The sequence below is a fragment of the Podarcis liolepis genome (genome assembly GCF_965112155.1).
Source record: "Podarcis liolepis genome assembly, chromosome: 13".
Taxonomy (NCBI): Eukaryota; Metazoa; Chordata; class Lepidosauria; order Squamata; family Lacertidae; genus Podarcis; species Podarcis liolepis.
In genome coordinates, this window is record NC_139573.1 from 50,544,046 (window position 1) to 50,558,815 (window position 14,770).

At 44.2% G+C, this 14,770-nt stretch overlaps 1 protein-coding gene across 1 annotated transcript in view; it reads left to right on the plus strand.

The window, feature by feature from the left end:
• Positions 1–1,129: 1,129 nt before the first annotated feature.
• LOC310692374 (transmembrane protease serine 11E-like) overlaps positions 1,130–14,770 on the plus strand; it is a 70,150-nt gene continuing 56,509 nt past the window's right edge. The window contains exon 1 of the mRNA XM_083473270.1: positions 1,130–1,656. Within this exon, the coding sequence (XP_083329396.1) occupies positions 1,499–1,656 (158 nt within the window). The 5' untranslated portion in view covers positions 1,130–1,498. The remainder of the gene's footprint in view (positions 1,657–14,770) is intronic.

Genomic DNA, 14,770 nt, shown 5'->3' on the forward strand with positions numbered 1-14,770 from the left:
GTACGCTGTGTAGCTCTGGAACTTCTCGCTGCTCAGAGAAGAGGGGTGAACGTAAAAATATCTCTCTATGTCAATGTGATGTTATGGGCTGGGTGTGAACCAGGAAATCCTGGGTTCGAATCACCACACTACCATGAAGTTCACCTGGTTGTTATGAAAATAAAATGGGTAACAGTGCCTCACCCACACGGCTGAGAGAGTTCCTTGAAGGAGAGGCAGGGGAGAAAAGTAGTAAATGAGATGTAGGGAAATTGAGTTACCAGAAGAAAACACCCAAGTCTAGAATTTGTTCTCACGTGTCACAGGTTGTTTGTTACATTAGATAGTTACTAATCTATCCCTTTTCTTGCTCAGATGACTTAGCTTTATATTAAAGTCATTTTTAATGTTGTATTTTAATTTTGTTTTTAAGTTGTAATCATTCAGCTTGTTTTTATTATTGCTTGTTAGCAGCCCTGAGCCTGGCCTTGGCTGGGAAGGGCAGGGTATTAATAAAAATTATTATTATTATTTAAATTAAAAAATAAAAAAGCAAATGGAATAAAGCTGATAAAGACACTTTTCCTGCTAAATCTCTTCAACGTCCAGTTAAGCATATTGTAGCTGATTAAAGACCGTACTTCTCTCCTCGTATTCCTCTTTCTGTCCTCTCCCATTTGCTCTGGGCACTTTATGTAGGCAAATACATATGCTTACATGAAGATAGCTTCAAATACATATGCTTACATGAAGATAGCTTCATGAAGGCAAATACATATGCTTACATGAAGATAGCTTCAAAAAAGAACTCCCAGGGTTGGCTCAGTAACCTTTGTGCCTGAAATGGAGGGCAAGATGGCACCCTCATTCCATGGACAGAAGATGATTGGATCTGCAGGTGAATCTTATTTCCAAGACTGAAAATGGGGCAGTAACTTCTGCCGCACCTGAGGGCAGAAGCTATCTTAGAGGGGAGGCCACGTGGCTCAATGTTCTGGGCTTCAGCACCTCCCACCTAAAAGGGGCTAAAATGAATGGGAAGGTGGCCCTGTGGAATGGAAAGCACCTCCCATAGGAGGCTCCCAGTCTGGAGAGCCTAACACATAATTAGGAGATCAGATACACAGAGCTGTAATAGGAACGACATAAGACTATCTGTGGAGGAGTGAGCAGCTGGAGACAACTGGACTGTAATCACATTGCTTGCTTAGTTTATCCAGCATCCCTGAAAGAAGGAAAAGGAAGGAGCAATGGTGACGGAAAATCTCCTCAGAGAGCGATAGCTTATAAAACGCAGAGCTGGTGGCACATTTCTACCTTGGGAAATTTGGAAGCTGTGGCTGGTGTGGCTGCCTTGACTGATCTCCTATATAGCTACATGAGATTTTCCATGGTGCTTTTCCGAAGGACAGAGTCTAATCCTTCATGCTGACATCTCCCTGGAGTTTTGATTTACTCTTTGGCTCACCCACAGCTTGCATTTCCACACACGGCTGGGTGTTGCACCACAGACATCCCCATGAAGGACCTTCCATTCACAATCTACCCTGCCTGTCACACCAGTCGGTGCAAGAGCTCCATATTTCAGAAACGTTCTCGGAGCGTGGATGGTTTATTCCAAACTGGGTCTGGAACCCACCTTGGCTATGGGAACTATGATCTTTGGGGCCTGCAGGGGTAAGTAAACTGAGCTCTGTCTGAGTTGTTAATTGCTTTGAAGAATGCCGTTTACATGAACTTTGGGCTTGCAAATTCAGAGTGGATCCTATGTGGAGAGGGGCTCCTGATCTTCTGCTTTCCTCTAATCCGAATTTATAAAGTTCTGGCATAAAAAAGGGTGTCTGTACCTCCACCAAGAAACAGTTGAGCAAAGGTTGTTGTTTTTTAACCAGATAATCGCCCCAGTGTGATGGAAGAATCTGCAACTACACGCCAGATTTCTGCTTATTTTCTAAACAGGACAGGGTCCCCCATTGGGGTTAGAATTTTAGAAGTAGAATACTCTGTACCCATATTCTCTCATTATAATCCAAACATCTCTTAGTGCTTTCCCCTGCTTCTTGCCCTGGAGCTTTCCTCCCAAAACCCCACTCTTTACAGCTGAATTGGAGCAAATGGCGATCCACAGAAAACTCAAATTGCTATTTGTAGTGCTTCAACTTTAAAGAGCAGGTTTTCATGCGGAAGGCTCCGGGGCAAAAAAGGGAATGTCATTTGGATACGGAGCTTTAAAGTGCTTACCCGTACCTGGAAAGCGTGGGGTGAAAGGTAAGAGTGGATAAGACCTTATTTGAGCTATTCTTTGGTAATGTGAATTTGACAGAAGACATTGTTTGCAAGAGCGGAGATAAGAAAGAGTAGATGTATCTTCATCAGAGTAAGAAGTAGGAGACAAGACTTATTGGAGTAGGAGAACAACTCTCATCGGGTGAAAAAGAGGGGAATAGCAAGGTCTGATTCCATCAGGTCTGTTTCAGACTCAGTACTTTAAAGATCAATCTCCAAGGAGCAAAGGTGGTAACTTGACATTGTTTTAGATGTACTCTGAGCACTTTTAATTGGAAAAAGTGGCAGAGAGCTCAGTTTTCAGGGTGACTCTGAGTTCACGCTGAATCCCCATTTATTTATTCACCTGTTGTATGGAAATTTTAAACAAACCACTCTGCTGTATGCCCTCTGACATAGGAAGTCTTTGGATTAGAGAATTAAAACTTACCTAATGTGGTTTGGTGTGTCAAAAGGTCGGCGGTTCAAATCCCCGCGACGGGGTGAGCTCCTGTTGCTCGGTCCCTGCTTCTGCCAACCTAGCAGTTGTCATGCTGGCCACATGACCTGGAAGCTGTACGCCGGCTCCCTCGGCCAGTAAAGTGAGATGAGCGCCGCAACCCCAGAGTCGGGCACGACTGGACCTAATGGTCAGGGATCCCTTTACCTTTTAATGTGGTTTGGTGTGTTTGCACACACAAACACACACACACGCATACAAACTTTTAAAGACCCCGAGTCTGGGACAGGGTGGGGGAAGAGAAGGGAGCAACCCAGAGTATCTCAGTTGGTCGTGGCTCAATCCTCCTTCCTAGGGGACTCTGGGAACTGTAGCTTTCTCAGGGCGAATGGAGGTCTTCTAACAACCCCCAGCATTGCTAACAAATGACAGCTCTTGGGATTCTTTGGGGGAAAGCCATACAGTGCCGGATTTACGTATAAGCTAAACAAGCTATAGCATAGGGCCCCACTCTCTTGGGCCTCCCCCCCCCAAATATACTTCTTCTTAATTGTATTTCACCATTAATATACTTCTTCTTCACGAAATTAAAAGACGCCTGCTTCTTGGGAGAAAAGCAATGACAAATCTAGACAGCATCTTAAAAAGCAGAGACATCACCTTGCCAACAAAGGTCCGTATAGTTCAAGCTATGATTTTCCCAGTAGTGATGTAGGGAAGTGAGAGCTGGACCATAAAGAAGGCTGATCTCCGAAGAACTGATGATTTTGAATTATGGTGCTGGAGGAGACTCTTGAGAGTCCCATGGACTGCAAGAAGATCAAACCTATCCATTCTGAAGGAAATCATTCCTGAGTGCTCACTGGAAGGACAGATCCTGAAGCTGAGGCTCCAAGACTTTGGCCACCTCATGAGAAGAGAAGACTCCCTGGAAAAGACCCTGATGTTGGGAAAGATGGAGGGCACAAGGAGAAGGGGACAACAGAGGACAAGATGGTTGGACAGTGTTCTCGAAGCTACCAGCTTGAGTTTGATCAAACTGCGGGAGGCAGTGGAAGACAGGAGTGCCTGGCGTGCTCTGGTCCATGGGGTCACAAAGAGTCGGACACGACTAAACGACTAAACAACAACAAATAATGGTCACTATAGCCTCACTTCTCCTCTGAAACAAGAATCTTCTTTTCGAAAAGTTCAAGCATGTAGATACACATGCTTAACATTTCTTCCCAACTCTTTCAACTTTAAGCAAGCATCCTGGAACTGCATGAAGCAAGCCAAAGGACAGGTTGGGGGCCCAGCTCTCTGTCTCATCCTCCGGCTTGCTACTTTTCCTGCTGTACAACCTTGAGCTGCTGCTGCAATTTACAGTCATATTTTTTTCACCCACCCACTAAATGGAAAATTGGCACAAGTTGTGCTGCTTTACCAGTTACACCCAGACACTAGGCGAATGCCACCGTTTTCATTGCCAGGCTGCAATGGTGCCCTTTGGATGTTTCCACGCACAAATGCTCTCTTCCAAATTAAAACCCTCTTCTTTTCCCCCCAGTAAGTTCGGCTTCTGTTCCCAGAAAACAAATCCTCCGGGCCATTCCTGTCATTTAATGGTCCTTTCTGTGAGGTGGTCGACTTTTAACCTTGTCTGGGGATCAGTGCCTTTAAGAGGTAAGTGACAGGAATTCAGCAGGCGAAGGCTCTCTCTCTCCAGCCTGAGAATACAGTGATAAGGAAAGACTTTAATTGGCTGTCTGTCCTCCTGTCATGAAGCTGTTAAAGGCACTGAAAATGATTTCAAGCAGAAGGCTGGCAGGCGGTGCAAGTTGCAAAGATTGCTCTTGAGCAAGACATCGTAGGATTGTGGCACACGTTTCGTTGTCTCCAAGTATGTAAGCAAACAGGAGTTGCCAAGTCCTGAAACCAAACATTCTGGTTCCTGGGTGGGCTTTGCACACAAAATGTGTCATTCAGGGTGGGATGCAGTGAGCAGCTCTGGTGAATCTCAGGAGTTGTTGTTGTTTATTTATGTCTAGAATTACCCATTTTCAGGTCTTCTGGGAGAGTGGCGAAGCAGAGTCCAGCACAAGAGGAGCATTGCGCCCTCATGTGCCAAATCCTCTTTATCCATCCGCACTGTGCATTTAAAGCAGTATCATGCCACTTTAAACAGTCATGGCTTCAGAGGTTCATGGAGGACTGGGGGAAATTTGTGGAATATCTGGAAAACATAAGTGAAGGACAGATAACGCTAGTGGGGTTCAAAAGAGCACTGTGAAAATGTAGGAGTATTGTCTAAAGAGAAATGGAAGTAAGAAGACAAATAGTGTCAATATAAATTATGAAATGCGTAATATAAATAAATAACTACGGAAGATTTGTGGAGAAGCTGGAGGAAGTCCAAAAGAAAGTAATTTGTGAAAATAAGATGTAGAATTGTATGTTTGTTTTGTGTTGATGTAAATTAATAAAAATTATGTTTTTTTTAAAAAAAGATTCTGCTGAATTGTTGAATGTTGCTTTGATATAAGTTATTTATTTTAAAAGTTACTGTGACTTTTATATTGGGTCAGATTGTTACTGTTACTGTTTGATGTTTTATTACGTTTTTGTGTTGGAAGCTGCCCAGAGTGCCTTGAGCAACCCAGCCAGATGGGCGGGGAATAAATAAATAAATAAATATTATTATTATTAAAAAATAAAAATAAACAGTCATGGCTTCAGGGCTGGATTTTGGTTTGATGAGGCCCTAAGCTACTGAAGGTAATGGGGCCCTTCATATGTCCAGCTGTCCTTTGGCAACAACAAATTGTCGCTGTTTTTTTGTGTTGAATATATGCTATATGGTAATTTATGGACCTAGTAGGTATCTAAAGCCATTTGTGTGTAACAAAATATGTATTTTGCCAAAGTAATTTTTGAACTGACATACAGTTAAGAAGAAGTATTAAGAAGACTTCTGTCACCATCTGCAGTGATCATGGAACCCAAGAAAGGACTCTGAAATCTGAGGGAGGAAAGCTTAGAGAAGCTAAGGAACCGTTGTCATCTCCTGATTTCATTGACTGATGGAGAGACACTGGGAAATGCAGCTTGCTGCTCAAACCTTTCCACTACCTCTGACGTTATTCAGTGGTGGGAATGTTGCATTGTGTTAAGCTGGCTGTTCTGAACACCCCTACAGTCAAATTTGGATCCTGGGTCAGGGGAAATTGCTCCGCTTTGACTTTTGGGTAGTGGAGGAAAATACCTTTAAAAGTTACAGTCACTTTGCATAGGTAAAGGTAAAGGGACCCCTGACCATTAGGTCCAGTTGCGGACGACTCTGGGGTTGCGGCGCTCATTTTGCTTTACTGGCCGAGGGAGCCGGCGTACAGCTTCCAGGTCATGTGGCCAGCATGACTAAGCCGCTTCTGGAGAACCAGAGCAGCGCACGGAAACACCGTTTACCTTCCCGCTGGAGTGGTACCTATTTATCTACTTGCACTTTGATGTGCTTTCAAACTGCTAGGTTGGCAGGAGCAGGGACCGAGCAACGAGAGCTCACCCTGTCGCGGGGATTCGAACCGCCAACCTTCTGATCGGCAAGTCCTAGGCTCTGTGGTTTAACCCACAGCGCCACCCGCGTCCCTTAGTCACTTTGCATACCAGAGGCTAATTTCTAGCCTGCTGAAATAAAAGATAAAACTCATGTTCGTTCTGGTCACAGCCAATACCATCCAGCATAGATTTAATATACTGTTATGAGTTCTTGGGTGCTAAGTTTCTCAGGCAAGTGGATGTTAGAATTTAATTAAGGCTTGGGATGTCAAAAGCTAATTAAGATAGGCTAGTTGACCCATGTGTGTATTTGAGCTGTGTATTAGATGCTCCTAATCCTCTGGAACCAACAAGTGTGAAAAGCTAATTAAGCCAGGACTAAGCCAGTGAGGCAATAGCCTGGAAATAAGGAGCGATTAGGACAAGTAAGGATCAAGGACAAATCTCATTTGCAAATGAGTGGCCTTCCCTCCCTCTCTCAACTGTTTTAAAAAGCAAGGCTGGTGTTTTAGATGAGAGTTTATTATTGCAGTTGGGAGTTATGCAATAGAGATAGCAAAGCAATGGGCTGGAGAGCAATGTTTGAGAGCAATGGCTGAGTTATCCAAGGCTGCCGTAGCACTGGGTGAAGCAAGGGTATTTTGGAGTGTGGTGCTGGGAAGCCCTCCATCATAGGCTCAGGTTGGATATATGGTAAAGGTAAAGAACCCCTGGATGGTAAAGTCCAGTCAAAGGCGACTATGGGGTTGCAGAGCTCATCTCTCTTTCAGGCCGAGGGAGCCAGCATTTGTTTGTCCACAGACAGCTTTCCGGGTCATGTGGCCAGCAGGACTAAACCACTTCTGGTGCAACGGAACACCGTGACGGAAACCAGAGCGCATGGAAACACTGTTTACCTTCCTGCTTCAGTGCTACCTATTTATCTACTTGCACTGGTGTGCTTTCAAACTGCTTGGTTAGCAGGGGGTGGGGCAGAGCAACGGGAGCTCATCCCATCGCAGGGATTCAAACCACCGACCTTCTGATCAGCAAACCCAAGAGGCTCAGTGGTTTAGACCAGTGTTTTTCAACCTTTTTTGGGCAAAGGCACACTTGTTTCATGAAAAAAATCATGAGGCACACAACCACTGTGTGCGAAAAGGGAGATGTCAGAGCCCCGCTGCTCTCTATGGGGAATCGGATGAGAGCGGACCGCCTGTCCGCTCTCATCCGATCCCATCCGATCTGATCCCCACCCAGGATGAATGGAAAATAGGGTGGACACAGTCCAGCGCCCGCGTAGTGGGCGAAAATTTGACTTTTTTCTTTTAAAAAATCTTTCGAATTTTTTTTCCCACGGCACACCAGGCAACATCTCGCGGCACACTAGTGTGCCGCGGAACAGTGGTTGAAAAACACTGGTTTAGACCACAGTGCCACCAGCGTCCCTGCATGTGTAAATAGGCCATATATCATAAAGACAACATAGTCTCCGCTGTGCCTCATTTTCCAAAAGGAAACATGGACCTGGGGAAATGCCTGGAATCCCAGAAATCTTGCACCGCTCAGAGACTGGGGTGGCATGTAATAGTACCTTCTATTTGCTTTCCAGTTCTCTCCCGGTTCTTAGAGAGATGGAAGTCCACAGACAAGAGGCTGAATTGCTGGATGATTTTGCACTCTAGTGCCAAGCGCTGTCATTTGGACATGCCAGAATATTTCAGTTATCCTCTGGGCCTTGCACAGTACTCTCTCTGTCTCCACCTGCCAGCGCAAAAGCAAAAAAAAAAAAAAAAAAGGAAGCACAGGGGGCGGGGAGCAATATCTATGGTAATAAGACTTCTGTAGCCCAAGGGAGCAGCATACCCCTGTTGCTACATGTAAGTAGGACATGTCTGCAGTTTTGCTTACAGGAATTAACAAGCAAGAAGCAATGCAGTTCATAGCAGGACAGCGATAGCCGTAGTTTAGCTGGTGAGTAAATCCAACCAAAAAGACATCTGATAGGTTGAGGACTGTGTTGGTACATGCAATAAACGAAAACCAGAAAACTTATTCTCTTGTGCAGTATGTCACCTTAAGCCGACCTGCAGCTCTGGTTTAGCTTCTCTGCCAACGTTGCCTTCCACATTCTGTCATTCCGACCAGTGCTGGATTTATGTATAAGCTAAACAAGCTATAGCTTAGGGCCCTGCTCTCTTGGGGCCCCAAAAAAAATTCAAAGAAGGGACTTCCGGGGAAGCGCCTCCGGCAATGGCTGGATTCCTCTGATCGGGAGGAATCAGCTCCGTGGAAATCTGTGTCTGGCCGCCACGGCGAAGGCGGAGACCATTAAAAATCACAGGCAGGAGAAGCCTGTGAGCATGGGATTCGGCGGGCACCCTTTGCGCCTCCCCCACTCGCGGGGAAACCCGGTTTCGGGGATCCGGAGCGACGTGGGGTGAGCGGCGCAGTGCTTCGAAGCCGCATAACCGTTGTCAGAGAGCGCTGACTTTTTCCTGTGGACAATTTGACTCCAAAGTAACTACCCATGAGTAGAGCTTAATTGGGAAAATTGGATTTTTTTATAAAAATTGGCATCGAAACGGGGAAGGTTCAATACAGGAAGTCCGCCTTCCCCTTTTGTAAATAGACTGAAGCAATGGAGGCTGCAAGCTGAAGTCTTGGAAAGCCTTTTGTAAAAGACTAAATTTCCATAAGTAAAGAATATAGAAGAAGAAGAAGAAGAGTTTGGATTTGATATCCCGCCTTTCACTCCCCTTCAGGAGTCTCAAAGCGGCTAACATTCTCCTTTCCCTTCCTCCCCCACAACAAACACTCTGTGAGGTGAGTGGGGCTGAGAGACTTCACAGAAGTGTGACTGGCCCAAGGTCACCCAGCAGCTGCATGTGGAGGAGCGGAGACGCGAACCCGGTTTCCCAGATTACGTGACTACCGCTCTTAACCACTACACCACACTGGCTCTCATATACTCCCCCCCCCCCGGAGGCAGGAGAAGAGGGGGGAGGGAAGTTGTTAACTGAGTTTGCCTGCGGAAGAGACCAAGAGAGGTAAAACACTGCCGCTCGGACCCTGGGAACGGGCTGCTAGAAGGTCCGATGTTTTGGTGAGACGTCTATTGACAGTGCTTGGATCGTGTTGACAGCTAGCATAAGAGAAGATACATTGTTTTTACTGTTTCCAGCAGTGAAAGTAACTGAAAATTGAAATTAGTTTGGGGTCGTTTGTACTGTGCTTTAAGAGGATATTACTTATCAATACAAATAGAAACTGTTTCCCTCTAGTGGAAGTTCTTGAAACTGGCGGCTACATAAGATCTGGGCTGGGAAATTTCCAGTTGTAAGATAAAAACCGTGAGACTGTTAGTTGACCTTGAATCTATTGAGTGTCATGGCAGATGTGAAAGACGGAATGTCGCCAGAAGAGGCCTTAGTGATTGTACTAGTGAAAATAAATGATTCGCTGGAACAGCTTCACAAGAAAATGGATGTGATAAATGGATGTGATAAATATGAAAGTGGATGCTGCAAATATTAAAAATGATTTAATGGTAGAAAGTTTAAATAACCTGGGACAAAAGGTGAATATCAATACAGAAACCACCCAGAAATTGATACAGGAATCTATCCTGATACGGCAAACTGCGGATGAAGTTAAGGAGAAAACCCTCGCTGCTGAAGTTAAAGTAATTCAACTGGAGAGAGAGAGAGTGCCATCCATACAAGGACGATTTGATGAATACGAGCTGACACCTGATATGACTGAACTTAAAGAAAAACAGATGAAATTGAGGATCAGAGCCCTACCCGAGGAAAAAGAAACCTTGATAGAGTTTCAGGAGGAGATAAGACTAACATTGGTTGAGAAAGAGAGGTATTGGGGGGTTAGTATGACCGCCAGAAATGTGAATTTATTCAAGGGCAACTGTGAAGGACGTTGGCTTGAAGACAAGGGGGATTTGGAAATAGGGCTAAATTGGAAGTTGCTATTGTTAGGCCGAGTTGCTGTGGTGGGGACGAGGGTTGCGGTGAGGTCGGGGATGTTGCTTTTGTTTCAAACATTGCAAGGTTTGGATGGGAGGGATCATTTCAAGAGGTGGCAGAGGGATGTCTCTAGATCTGTATGGCAGGGCAGGAAGCCTCGAGTAAAATTTAAGATATTAACGGATGCTAAAGAAGGAGGTGGACTTGCCCTGCCAGACCTCTAAATTTTGTTGTGAATCATCTGCTTTTTGCTGGCTGAGAGAATCGGCAGAATCCGAGACCAGGGAGAAGAGCTGGTGGAAGAAGATTGGAAGTTTAAAGACTATTTATAGAAATATTGCAAAATTAATGAATGTTAGAACAAAGTGGGAATGAAGTTATATGGCTTTAGCAGAAATGTTATAAGGAATTAAGTATAAATAGATTAATTGAGCATTAAAGGGAATAAAATAAGGTTAGAATGTGTTGAGATAATTATAGGATAGAAAACAGAGAAAGATGGAAAGGAATTGCTGAAATAATTAATTGATGTGGAATACAAAAAGGGAGGTGTGAGGAAGTCGTGGAAATAAGCGAATGAAAGATATGACATTGAAATAGTTTAAAATGGTCTTTGTTTTGTTTTATATGTCTTGCATTGTATTGTGTTGTTTTCTGTTTGTTGTTTCTTTTTGCTTCTTTGCTTTGTTTAACACTTTTTCTTTCTTTTTTTGTAACTTTTAAACTCTAAATAAACATTATTTTTAAAAAAAATTCAAAGAAAAAAACACCTGGATGTGCATTTCCAAAATATAAGATAAAAAACAAATAAAATGAACCTACATACAGCAACAGTGTTTTGTGTTGTGTAGGCTCCTATGATATGTAAGTAATGGGCCCCGCCTACTAGTCTGCTCCTAAAATATCACTGGTTTGCTCATTTCTATATACAGTGATACCTTGGGTTACATACGCTTCAGGTTACAGACTCTGCTAACCCAGAAATAGTACCTCGGGTTAAGAACTTTGCTTCAGGATGAGAACAGAAATCGTGCAGCGGCAGCGGGAGGCCCCATTAGCTAAAGTGGTGCTTCAGGTTAAGAACAGACCTCCGGAACGAATTAAGTACTTAACCTGAGGTACCACTGTATAGGGTGCCTACATTCTGCATGGACTGGTTATTTTGTTATGTGCGAATGGCTTTAGATACCTATTACAGTGGTACCTCAGGAGCCCCGTTCACATCCTGAAGCGAATGCAACTGCGGGTCGCGTTTTGCCACTTCCACACAAGTGCATGATGTTATTTTGACCGTCTGCGCATGCGGCAAAACCCGGAAGTAACGAACTCCGTTACTTCCGGGTTGCCGTGGAGCGCAACCCGAAAATACTTAACTTGAAGCACATTTATCCCGAGGTATGACTGTAGGTCCATAAATTACCATATAGCATATATTCAACACAAAAAACTGACAATTTGTTGTTGACAAAGGACAGCTGGACATATAAAGGGTCCCATTACCTTCAGTAGCTTAGGGCCTCATCAAACCTAAATCCGGCCCTGATTCCAACTTTGCACAGTGTCACGGGAATTGGGTTGCTTGTGTGTAAACCTCTAGCGGTTCCAAACTGCTTAGGGGTGGGTTGTGTCTTTCCCTGACTGAGCAGCCTGGGTGCTGCTGCTGCTCAGTCGCTCGACGAATCCGTGAGTGGGCGTCTTCTAAATTTCCTCCAGCATAGAAGCTCCTTGACGGATAATCTCCGCCTCCCCTCTCTGCGCGAAACCCTTCTGCGCAGAGTGGGCGTGCCTGGGGGTGGCCCTCCACTCTCTTCACTGCCTTCAGTGCCAGAGTCTCGGAGCCTCTCCTCCAAGATGCTTTCCCCCTCTTCCTTCTTCCTGGTGTCACCTGGACATTCTTCCCCAGATGACGTTCTCTCTCTACCCTTACTCGTTCCTTCTTCTGCAGAATCGGGAAGTACCGCCTCCCCCCTCTGCTCCGATGTCAGTTCCCTGACACACAGATAAGCTCTTCTCGGATTTTTGGAAGTGGGGAGTTGCCATACAAGCAGCTGCAAAGAACTGCATCTCCTCCAAGTGTCCCGATTTCCCAGGGACAGTCCCGGAATTACAGAAGCCATCCCAGTTTCTGATATGATCCCCTAATGTCCCACGCATATTGTGGAGAAAGTGACTTGGAAGAAGTTTTTCTCCCTCTCTCAGTACAGTGGTACCTCGGGTTACATACGCTTCAGGTTACATACGCTTCAGGTTACAGACTCCGCTAACCCAGAAATATTGCTTCAGGTTAAGCACTTTGCTTCAGGATGAGAACAGAAATTGTGCTCCGGCGGCGCGGCAGCAGCAGGAGGCCCCATTAGCTAAAGTGGTGCTTCAGGTTAAGAACAGTTTCAGGTTAAGTACGGACCTCCGGAATGAATTAAGTACTTAACCCGAGGTACCACTGTACTAGAACTCAGTGGCTTCCAGCAAAGATGCTTGCTGAAAGATTCTGGACAGACAAAACAAAGAATTCCTTCACACAATGCATAGGTAAATTATGGAATTCAAAACACCCCCCCCCCCCCATAAAAGGTAGCGTTGGCAATTGTTTAAGAATAATTAAAAATCTCATTTGCAGTTAGTTTGGAAATTAAGGGCTTTATTTATTTCCGGATGCTGACTCTTTCCCGCCTGGGGAAACTGAAGGTGTCACAATTAAGTAGGAACTTTTGGTGCAGATAAACAATGTCTGCCATAGGATTAAGAAAATTAATTTTGTTTGATGCAGGACAAAGATAACTCAGAGCTATAACCAGCCAGCTTCTTATACTAGCATTCATGCTACATTCACATGGCAGTTTATTCAATTTTCATGACACTTCCCTGTTATTATTTTTTTTATAAAAAAATTATTAGGGTTTTCTCGTTTTTTTAGACAAACACAAAAACATAAACATACACATCGACACTACACACAAATAACACGTATAATTTTAAAACCTTATTTTCTTAACCACTTTCCCGGACTTCCCCCACCTCCCCTTCTTGCATCCCAATTCCGAAATTTAGCTCAGCAAGTTCTTTATACCCAAATCATCCCTTATTAATATTTTACTTTATTCATCTTAGTTAGCCAATTTTAAACTTCTAAACCTCATTTTAATACTCGACATTTACCCCTTTTTCTAAGGTCGACCCAAGTTCCCTTTCACGAAATTCCCAATTATTAAAATAATTACAAAACAACCTAACAAATGAAAACATATAATTGTACCCCTTTGGATTCCAAAGCTTTTCCCCCCCTCCCCCAGTTTCGATCCCCAGAAATTGTCCTTCAGTCTGTCAGTTCTCAGCCTGGATCTATCACGTCCGAGGCCCTTAAATCTCTCTCAGTCCCTTTCAGCCGGTTTTGTTGACAGTCCTTTATGTTGAACATCAGATCTCGGAGCATCTTTGACCCAGTAGGGTCTATGTTTTTTCTAACCAGGCCTCCATGTTCAAAGAAAGAGTCCAGGTCCTGCTTCTTACTCTTTTTAAGTCCAAGTGTCCCAAATGTCCCAAACACTCCAGTTTTCGCCTTGATCAAATTTGTAATCCATGGGTCTTCCGGACTCCCCATAGGGAAAAATCCCCAATCTTCATTCTCCATTTCAAACCAAATTTTCGTCTTCCAAACCTTGCTTTCCTTATATTCCAACTTAACAGGCCTCTGGTTGTTCTTTTTCACTTGCAGCGTTACAGCTCCTCCTTCGCATTCCTCCAAAACGGCACATGTATCTTCCTTTCCAGCTGCAGATTTTTCTTGAGTCAAGTCCTTAACCGCTTCAGCAGATTTGTTTATTTTAAGGATCAAGGTTGTAAGGTTTGTAGCCATAACATCACTCTGCTCTTGCAGCTTTCCCAGGAAATCAAACACTCTATCCAACTTTGCCTGTATTTTTCCATCTGCAACCATTGTAATATCTCAGAACCCCCTCTAGAGGGATTCTGGTTACTAAGTGTTCTTTCTCCAACAATCAGGTTATTTTGTTCTTATTTTCTCTCTGTTTTCAAAAACTTAAAGTCCAATGTAATAAAAATAACCGGCACAAGTAGCAAAAAACAGAATTTCCTGACTTTGACAGCTCATTTGACAGCTGTCAAACTCTGTAAATATCTTCTACAGGCTCTCTCGCAGATCGCTCCCGGATCCAGGGGGGGGGGGGGTTACACTTCAACTCTAACGTTCAGTTCTAATCCTCCAGTAATAAACTTATATATCCAAGTCGTGAAATTAAAAAATTCTGTCTCGAAGAGAGGAAGACAGTCTCTCGACTTTAGTTATCTAATTCTTGCTTTAAATTGTCTGCAAGGGGGGGGGGGGAGGCGGACTTCCTTTTGGCACCTCACCTAGTCGTACCGAATTCAATTAAAAGAGATTTTTAATTCCAATTTCCGTATTACTCACGGGTTGTTACTTTTTGTAGTCCAAATGATCAAGGAAAGAAGTCAGTGCTCTCCAGACATGGCTTGCGGCTTTACTCCGTGGAAGAAGCGGCCTACTCACAGCACCACGCCGCTCTCCGCCACCCGCTCCGAAGCCTTTAAAAAG